The sequence below is a fragment of the Hemicordylus capensis genome, chromosome 6 (assembly GCF_027244095.1).
Source record: "Hemicordylus capensis ecotype Gifberg chromosome 6, rHemCap1.1.pri, whole genome shotgun sequence".
Taxonomy (NCBI): domain Eukaryota; kingdom Metazoa; phylum Chordata; class Lepidosauria; order Squamata; family Cordylidae; genus Hemicordylus; species Hemicordylus capensis.
In genome coordinates, this window is record NC_069662.1 from 5,289,590 (window position 1) to 5,299,852 (window position 10,263).

Consider the following 10,263-nt stretch of genomic DNA (forward strand, 5'->3'; position numbering starts at 1 on the left):
GGTCTAGTGTTATGTGAGAGGGAGAAGAATTTATCCACTTTCTCCACACCGTGCATGATTTTATAGACCTCTATCATGTCTCCCCACAGACTTTTTTTCTAAACTAAAAAGCTCCAGATGCTGTAGCCTTGCCTCATCAGGAAGGTGCTCCAAGCCCCTGAGCATCTTGGTTGCCCTCTTCTGCACCTTTCCCAGTTCTACGATGTCCATTTTTAGATGTAGTGACTGGAATTGTATGCAGTACTCTAGAAGTGGCCGCACCATCGTTTTGTATAAGGGCATTATAATATTAGCAGTTTTATTTTCAATCCCTTCCTAATGATCCCTAGCATAGAACTGGCCTCTTTCACAGCTGCCGCACACTGAGTCGACACTTTCAACGAGCTGTCCACCACAACCCCTCTCCTGGTCCGTCACCGACAGCTCAGATCCCATCAGCGTATACTTGAAGTTGGGGTTTTTCATCCCAGTGTGCATCACTTTACACTTGCCAACACTGAACCGCATTTGCCATTTTGTCACCCTCTCCCCCAGTTTGGAGAGATCCCTTTGGAACTCCTCACAATCTGTTTTGGATTTCACTACCTGAAAGAGTTTGGTATCATCTGCAAATCTGGCCACCTCGCTGCTTCCTCCTACTTCTAGATCATTTATGAATAAATGATAAAGCACCGGTCCCAATACGAATCTCTGGGGGTCCCCACTTCTTACTTCCCTCCATTGTGAAAACTGTCCATTTATCCCTACCCTCTGTTTCCTGTCCTTCAACCTGTTACCAGTCCACACATGAACCTGTACCCTTATCCCATGACTGCCAAGTTTACTCAAGTGGGTTTGCTCCCCACTTTGGTGGGGAACTTTGTCAAAAGCCTTTCAGAAGTCCAAATATACTGTGTCAACATCATCATCATCATCAACAAATATTTCTACCCTCTGTTTCCCGTCCTTCAACCAGTTACCAATCCACACATGTCCTTGTCCCCTTATCCCATGACAACCGCACAAGGGGGCTCAAAGCGGCTTTTCCTTACAGCAGGGCTGGGCAAACTAGGGGGCCTTCCAGGTGCTGATGAACTACGACTCACGTAATTTGACTATTGGCCACTGTGGCTGAGAATTATGGGAGTTGGAGGGCCAAGTTTGCCCACCCAGCCTTACAGTCATCCCCAGGGGAAAGTACATTGCAGGAAAGGTCTGTCTGAGTCCCTTTTGTTGTCTATCCCGCATTTGCACATGGTGCAAACAGCAAGAAGGAGGCTCATCATACGAGTAGGTGCCTGGTAGAATCTTGCGCAAGGGCGACAGGAAGCAGGAGCTGAGCTGCAGGATAAGGTGAAGCTACAGGCAGTGGCCGAGGTTTTTGGCAACTGAAGCTAAGGAAACAGGCCTGTTGAATGGGAGGGAAAGACATGGGGGTCACCAGGATGCTGCTGGGCAAATCCGGCTGAGAGGTACCTGGGAAGGGGGTCCTCGGGGGAGATGGCAGGGTGTGCTGCTCTCACTGCAGGACTGGGGTGTGCACCACACCTCAGAAAGAGGAAGGAAGAGGGAGGGAGACGCAGGAGGGAAGGAACAAGGCCGAGAAAAAGAGGGAACAAGGCTCAGACAGGCAGGGGGAACGGAGCAAGAAGGTAGAAGGGAGCAGAGGTGAGGAGAGGGATGTAAGGGCAAGAGAAAGATCACAAGGACAAGGCTGGACCTCCCGAAAGAAGAAGGGTAGACGACCTCAGCCCAGAAAAAAGGCTGGCGGGGGAAAGGTGGTGTCTAAAGAGAAGGGAAGCCCAGCATCAGCCAGAGGGGGGAAGAGACTCCCACTGAAGCCGAAGAAGGAAGGAAGAGCACAGGCCAACACGAGGGGACCTGAAAGAGAAGCCAGCCGTGCCGACGACGACCCGGCTGTCTCCGAGGCCAAGGGGGAGATAGGAAAGGCATCAGGGAGTTGGAGGTCGCACCTCGACACCATGTCCCAAGGAGGATATTTTGAGAGTGAGCGGCACTACCAGGCCCTGGAAATGCCCCCTGCCAGGCCCAGTGGCGGCGCCGAGCTGGGAGGCCCGCTCTGCGAGTCGGAGCTGGCCTCGTATATGGGAGACGAGCAGTTGTTCTCGGAGCTGCTGCAGGGAGCCCAGCAGCGGGTGCCCAAGGCGGCCCCCTTCCCCAGCTACTTCCCCGGGGAGCCGTACCCCTTCCTGTCCTACGGAGGGGAGCGCAAGGGCCTTGGGCCCTTTGACCTGCGCTCGGTTGCCGTCAAGGAGGAGCCGCGAGGAAGCGATGCTGGGCAGGCAGGTGGACGCAACCCCTACAACGCCCTGCACTTCCCGGCAGCCCACTGTGGCCAGGTGGCTCTTGCCCAGCCTGGGGCACGTGCTGGACAAGCCCTGAGAGTGCTCAAGGTAAGGAGAGACACAGAGAGAGAGCGGGTCTGGTGGTAGCAAGCATGAATGGTCCCCCTCTGCTAAGCAGGGCCCGCCCTGGTTTGTATTTGGATGGGAGACGACACGTGAGCGCTGGAAGAGATTCCCCTTAGGGGATGGGGCCAGAGGTCACTGGAATTGCATCTGAGGCCCCAGGTTCAAACCCTGGCAGCGTCTCCAGGCAGGACTGGGAGAGACTCCTGCCTGGAACCTTGGAGAGCCGCTGCCAGTCCGTGTAGACAACACTGAGCTGGGTGAACCAAGGGTCTGACTCAGTATAAGGCAGTTTCCTGGGTTCTATATATGTTCCTATGCTGCCCACTGCCTCCCTTTGCCTCCTCTGGCCCAGCTGACTCTCCCACTGAAGATCAGATTATACTTCAAATCATCAACCCGAACCTAAAGGCACAGCTCCCCCCACGTTTTATCTCCCTTAAATATAAGCTGCACCCGGCTAGGAACCTCTCTGCACCTCCAACTTGACTCACCACTCTTGGAAGGGGCTTTCTGAGCTCGTATGATAGCAAGCTTTGGACCCTGCTTCCTTTGGGTCTGGAACCGTGAGGATCTCAGGCATTTGTGGCGCTCAGTCTTGAAGGTTCCTAAAATCTGACTCACGTCCTTCCCAACCGGTGACCCCTGGATGTCCCTCACATGAGTCCCGCAGCAATGGCATTGGGTGTGACCTGGCAGTAAACCAAATCAAGGATTTGGGCTGCAAGTGTAACGTAGACAACACATCCTTGAACCACTCAGATCAGAGCAGGGGCTCCTAACCTTGAATCCCCAGACGTTCTTGGACTACAGTGCTCATCACCCCCAAAGCCTTGGACTGGGCTGATGGGAGTTGTAGTCCAACAACATCTGGGGACCCAAGTTTGAGGAACCCCCCCCTGTTCTAATCTGTGTACTTTACATCACAGTAGTTCTAGGACCCGGTGTATTGGGGGGCCCCCTCCCTACCCCAAATTAACAAACAAGGATATAAGCATAGCGCATATGTGGTCTGAAGCAGCGGCTTTGTTTATTGCTGTCTGTGCAGTAAATGCCGTGCAAAGTGCAAAAGAGGGGCAGGCCTGATCTGGTTTACAGATCTGTAGGAGACAAGCCTCGGATGGAAACGCTACGTCAGGGATTTCCAGAGACAGGGAGGCGGGGAGGGGGAAACCGGAGGCAGTGGTGGTACAGCAGCCAACAAACCACAAAGATTTATATCCCGCTTTTTGACCAAAGTTCCCAAAGTGGTTTATACAGAGAAAACAATAATAAATTAATAAGATGGCTCCCTGTCCCCAAAGAGCTCACAGTCTTAAAAGAAACATAAGGTAGACACTAGCAGCAGCCACTAGAGGGCTGCTGTGCTGGGGGTGGAGAGGGCCTGTTGCTCTCCCCCTCCTACATGTAAGAGAATCACCACTTTTAAAAGTGCCTCTTAGCTCAGTTAAGGTAAAGCGTGCTGTCGAGTCAGTGTCAACTCCTGGCGCCCACAGAGCCCTGTGGTTGTCTTTGGTAGAATACAGGAGGGGTTTACCATTGCCTCCTCCCGCACAGTATGAGATGATGCCTTTCAGCCTCTTCCTATATCGCTGCTGCCCGGTATAGGTACCAGCAGGGATTCGAACTGGCAACCTCATGCTTTCTAGGCAAGTCATTTCCCGCTGCACCATTAGGTGGCTTTAGCTCAGTTAGCAGCAGGGAAATATTCCTCTCCCCTGCTGTTTATCCCCCCCCCCCACTAACATATATTATACAATAGCACAGGGGTTCTCAAACTTGAGTCCCGAGACGAGATGACGTTGGATTACAACTGCCAGCAGCACCAGCAGGAGAGACGCTTGTCCAGGAAAGATGCTGCTGAAAGGGTGTTCTGAGGGTGTTTCCTTCCTCCCCAGAAGGAAACTGGGGCTGGGGACAGATCTGGGCAGAAGGAGCCCGCTTTTGCCTGAGTGGCAAAACAAGCGAAGGCTGGGATGAGAAAAGGGAAAGCCAAGCAAGGAAGCCAACAATGTTTATGCCAATGGAATAGGGGCTCGTGGTGGTGGGAGATTCATCCCCTCGCCTGACCCAGTCCAGAGATCCCTTGGAACTGGGGTGGACGATTCAAGGAAGGGGATGCTTCCCGTCCGTCCGTATGGGGTCTCCGCGCCAGCTCATACCCCAAAGAGTCAGCTGCACATGCGTATGGAAAGAGATTCTTTACCATTGACCGGCGTATAATCCACAGCATCCTTATTGTAACTGATTAATTACTGATTGGAAATTTCAGGCAGAAAACAGGAAAGAAGGGAGCTTTCTGACCCCAACAGACCTTTCCTTAAATAGCAGATTAAAATCCACCATCACGCAAAGGCCTCCTAAATTTATCTAACTTGGTTCAAAAAAAGGAGTTTGATCAGGCTGTTGGGGCCAGTGTTCCCCCTAAGAGGGATTCCCAGATGTTGTTGACTACAACTCCCAGAATCCCCAGCTGCAATGGCTTTTGGATTGGGGATTATGGGAATTGTAGTCAACAACTTCTGGGATTCCCTGTTAGAGGGGACCCTGGTTGAGGCACCTGGCCCATCAGAAAAAGCTAAAGCATTTGGAGTGTTATCATTTAGGGGGAAAGAGACAAAGAACGAGGTATCAGAAATGTAGAAAAGGATGCATGGTGTCGAGAAAGTGTATTGTTTTTCTCCCTTTTTCCTAATATCAGAACATGGGATCACCCAAGGAAATGAGGAGGCAGTAGATACAGGAAAGACAGAAGAAATTACTTCCTGCACGTAACATGTAATTAATGTATGGAACTCACTGCCACAAGTTGTGATGATGCTTAAATAGCTGAGATGACACACACTTACAGAGGATAGGTCTATCAGTGGCTATGAGCCATGATGACTAGATGGAACCTCCATGTTCAGAGGCAGGATGCTGCTACTGCAAGAGTCCTCAAACTTGGTGTCCACAGGTGGTGTTGGATTACAACTCCCATCAGCTCCCATATGGTGGCTGGGGATGATGAGAGTTGTAGTCCAACAACATCTGGGGACTCAAGTTTGAGAACCCCTGTGTTACTGTATACCAGATGTTGCAGGGATAAACAGCAGGGGAGAGGGATATTCAAGCCAATTCAATTCAGTTCATATACCACCCCTCCTAAAGTGGCTCAGGGTGGTTGACATTAAAAACAAACAAACTATAATAAAACAATTACAATTAAACACACACACTCACACACACCATATTAGAACTCATTAACATTAAAACAAGATATCATTAAAAGCCAGGCTAAAAAGATGGATCTTTAAGATATTTAATTTTATGTATTTATTTTTGGCATTTATATTGCCTTCAAGCCCTGCCTGAGGGTTTCTCAAATGCACTTGGTTGGCCATGATAGGAAGTTGGATGCTGGACTAGATGGGCCTTTTGGTCTGACCCAGCAAGGTTCTTCTTATGTTCTGGTGAGGTCCTTTGCTTCTACGTCTGTACTAGGGAAGCTACTCAAGAATGTAACTCTAATGGCTTCTAAACCTCAAATCTAAGTTTAACAAGAGACAGTAAATGTGTTCAGTTTAGGCAAGTGTAAAGTGATGCATATTGTGGCAAAAAACCCACTTCACATATATACGGATGGGGTCTGAGCTGTTGGTGACTGACCGGGAGAGAGATCTTGGAGTTTGGGTGGATAGCTTGCTGAGAGTGTCAACTCAGTGTGCAGCAGTTGTGAAAAAGGCCAATTCTATGCTAGGGTTCATTAGGAAGGGGCCTGAAAATAAAAATGCTAATATCATAATGTCCTTATACAAATCTATGGTACAGCTACATTTGGAGGACTGCGTAAAGTTCTGGTCACCATATCTTAAGAAGGACATTGTAGAGCTGGAAAAGGTGCAGAAGAGGGCAACTAGGTTGATCAGGGGCCTGGAGCACCTTCCTTATGAGGCAAAGTGACAGCATCTGGGGCTTTTTAGTTTAGAAAAGAGGGAGACAGAGGTGTATAAAATCATGCCTGGAGTAGAGAGAGTGGACAGGAGAATTTTTCTCTCTCTCTCACAACACTAGAACCAGGGGCCATCCCATGAAACTGAAGGCCAGGAAATTTAGGGCCAACAAAAGGAAATACTTTTTCACACAGTGCATAATTAATCGATGGAATTTTCTGCCACTGAATGTGGTGATGGCCACTTTCTTGGATGGCTTTAAAAGGGGCTTGGACAAGATCATGGAGGACAGGTCTATCAGTGGGTATTAGTCTGGTGGCTATAGGCCACCTCCAGCCTCAGAAGCAAGATGCCTCTGAATACCAGTTGCAGGGGAGCAACAGCAGGAGAGAGGGCATGCCCTCACCTCTTGCCTGTGGGCTTCTCAGAGGCATCTGGTGGGCCACTGTGTGAAACAGGATGCTAGACTAGATGGGCCTTGGGCCTGATCCAGCAGGGCTGTTTTTATGTTATGTTCAATAGGCCTGTGCAAACATTATGCTACATGTGCGTACAGGTGTATGTACACGGGCATATGTTTTTGTGTGAATGACTGTCTGTTTATTCATTTTAAGAGTTAATCTGAGAACAAGCCCCCTTAAATGCAGGGCACAAATGGGAAGTGTACAACTACGTGGATTGAACCTGACATGTGAATAATGTGTACGGATCTGCACTGCCCACAGATTGTTCATGCGTTGAACATGGCACATAAACAGGGCTAATGGCCTGCATACAGATGAATCCCGTTATCCATGGGGGTTCCGTTCCTACGGATTACCGCGAGTAACGAAACCGCAGATAATGGAGCATTGGGTCAAAGGGGATGGGGGGATTAGGTTCCAGGAGGCTGAGAAACCATGATAAAAATGGGCAAAAACAGGGGCAGGGAGTAAAGTAAAGTGTCCTACCGTGCTACGCAGGCCTCCAGCTAGTCAGCAATGCCCCCCAGAAGTCCACATTATTCCATTATTTTGTAATTTTTTTTGCAGAAAGAAAGGATTTTTAAAAATTAAGTGGGCCACAAAATGACTTCTTTTTACAAAAGGGCAACTGGAAACGATCTCCGAGGTCATTTCTGGCCATCTCCAAACTGTGGATATGTGAAAACTGGGGATACGCGGAAAATCTGTTTTCTGCATATGCCGTCGGGTGTCAAGACTGTGGATATGCGAAACTGCAGATATCAGATCCGCAGATAATGAGGTACAGTGCAGCACTCCAAGAACGAGGTGTGCTCATTCTGTGCCTCTCCAAACCGTGTCCACACTGCTAATAAGCTTGCAGAGGCAATGTCATTACTAACTATTGCATTCTTGCTGTAGCGACGAGCCTCCCTTTATTGCCAATGGGAGACTCATCGCTACAGCAAGGATGCAATCATTAGTAGCAACCTCTTGGATTGGTGGAGCAGTGTGTTGCATGTAAGCCACTCAGGCAGTTCACACGGATCGGTACTTGAGTAGGACACCCATCCTGCCCAAGTTTGGGAGCTGCGCGTGCTCCTTTTTGTGATTGTGTGTGAGTGTAAAACAAGGTTGGAGGTGAGGAGTTTGATCGTGTGCTAAGCCTGACCCGGATTCTGTCCCCAGAGGAAAAACCATCCTATCCAGGTGGGGCTTAGCACACGATCAAGCTCCACTCCTCCAGCCTTGTTTTACACTCTCACATGATCACAAAACGGGAGCACGCACAGCTCCCAAACTTCAGCTGGATGAGTCACTTACCCAAATACCAACTGTGTTAACTACTTTCTTATGTGTTATATGCACAGTTTTCTTGAACCTGGAGAAATGTACATAACTGGGCACCTGTTGTTGCTGCTGCTGCTGCTACTACTACTACTACTACTACTACTACTACTGTTTATCTACCGCTTTGCAACAGAAACTTGCAAAGCAGTTTACATTTTTTAAAAGTATAAGAGGGAAATGGTTCCCTGTCCCCAAAGGGGCTCACCATCTACTGTATTTACCTGAATCCAAGAGTAGGTTTCCCCCCAAGCTCTTTGATGTTAGAAATTGGGGGGCTGTCTTAAATTCAGAGTCCTGTTTCATTTAGGTAAGCAGGTGTAAACTGTATTTAACCTCTGTTTTTAAGGAGGTCATCTTAAATTCAGAGTTGTCTTCTATTTGAGTAAAGGTAAAGGTAAAGTGTGCCATCAATTTCAACTCCTGGTGCCCACAGAGCCCTGTGGTTTTCTTTGGTAGAATACGGGAGGCGTTTACCATTGCCTCCTCCTGCACAGTATGATATGATGCCTTTCAGCATCTTTCTAGATCGCTGCTGCCCGATATAGTAACAGCAGGGATTTGAACCAGCAACCGTCTGCTTGTTAGACAAGCATTTCCCCCACTGCGCCACTTAAGGTGTCTATTAGAGTAAATACAGGTAGAAAGAAACACGAGTTAGACAGCAGCCACAGCCACAGGAAGGATGCTGTGATGCTGTGTTGTTGTTGTTGTTGTTAATTCAATTTCTATACCGCCCTTCCAAAAAATGGCTCAGGGCAGTTTACACAGAGAAATAATAAATAAAATAAGATGGATCCCTGTCCCCAAAGGGCTCACAATCTAAAAAGAAACATAAGATAGACACCATCAATAGTCACTGGAGGTACTGTGCTGGGGGTGGATAGGGCCAGTGTTGGAGGTGAATTCGAAAGAGAAGCACCACTTTCAAAGGTGCCTCTTTGCCCACTTAGCAGGCGTTTCTTCACTGCTTCCTTCCAGGGTTGTCCTTAGATAGCCCGGGCGGGGTGCAGGGCCTGGGGCAAATCAGCCAGTGCAGGGCCCACTTCCAGTTAATTCTAATGGGGGTTAAAAGAGTGGGGATGGGGCAATTGCCCTGCTTGCCCTGCCCTAAGGACAGCCCCGGGCCACTCCCTTCCCTGACCCGCAGCCTTTCCTGTCCCACACCCCTCTCTTTCTGCACCCACAGGGTCCCTCCTGCAGCCCATCCTCGCCCTGCGGCACCCCCAAGGGGAAGAAGTCGGTGAACAAAGACAGCCTGGAGTACCGGCTCCGCCGCGAACGCAACAACATCGCTGTGCGCAAGAGCCGCGACAAGGCCAAGCGGCGGGTGCTGGAGACCCAGCAGCGCATGGTGGAGCTCTTGGGGGAGAACGAGAGGCTCCGCAGCCGCGTGGAGCAGCTGGTGCAGGAGACAGAGACCCTGCGTGACATTTTCCGCCAAGTGCCCGAGGCCGCCGGGCTGGTCAAAGGGCTGGGGGGTTGCAGCTGAAGCTGGCCAGCCCTGACTGCAGGGTGGGCCGGAGGAGGCGGCCGTGGTGGTGCTGCTGGGCCGGGGATGTGTGCGTGGATCGGAGTGTGTAAATAAAGGATTTGTTGTGGCACACACTGGCTTCCATGCTTAGTCCTGTTTTGTTATTTATACGGTGCTGCCTGTGTGCGTGGAGCGCATAGGTCCCTGCCCTGAGGGGCTCAAGATCTTTAGGGGTCTCTCTTTCTCTCTCTCTCTCTCTCTGGCTCTCCTGAAGGCCTCTTCCTTGGAGGCCTTCAGGAGAACCTTAAAGACCCAACTTTTTATCCTGGCTTTTACTGATATCTAGTTTTAATGGTAAGAAGTTTTAATCTGGTTTAAACGTGTGTGTGTTTTTTAATTTTTAAAAATTGTTTTAATATTTGTTATTGGTTTTAATGTAAACCACACTTTAGGAAGGGCGATATATAAATTGAATCAATCAATCAATCAACTGCACACACGTGCATTGCACACTGGGGATGCGCATGAACCGGGAGATGCCCAGCTCGGCAGCGGTGGAGGTTACCTTTAAAGGAGCAGGGAGGGTGCTTTTACCCCACCCCCTGCCGCCTTCCCCCCCACCGGTGCTGTGCCTAAAATCGCTGGCATGAGGTGGCAGC

General features: G+C 49.7%; 1 protein-coding gene across 1 annotated transcript; it reads left to right on the forward strand.

The window, feature by feature from the left end:
- The first annotated feature begins 1,428 nt into the window (after positions 1-1,428).
- Positions 1,429-9,743, forward strand: CEBPE (CCAAT enhancer binding protein epsilon). The gene is made up of 2 exons (XM_053265278.1): positions 1,429-2,393; positions 9,320-9,743. Exons 1-2 carry the CDS (start codon positions 1,962-1,964, stop codon positions 9,620-9,622), a joined length of 735 nt encoding a protein of 244 aa, XP_053121253.1. The 5' UTR covers positions 1,429-1,961; the 3' UTR covers positions 9,623-9,743.
- The last annotated feature ends 520 nt before the right edge of the window (positions 9,744-10,263 follow it).

Coding starts and splice junctions, on each gene's coding strand:
- CEBPE (XM_053265278.1), top strand. CDS start 1,962: ATGTCCCAAGGAGGATATTTTGAGAGTGAGCGGCACTACCAGGCCCTG. Junction 2,394..9,319: donor AAGCCCTGAGAGTGCTCAAG/GTAAGGAGAGAC, acceptor CTGCACCCACAG/GGTCCCTCCTGCAGCCCATC.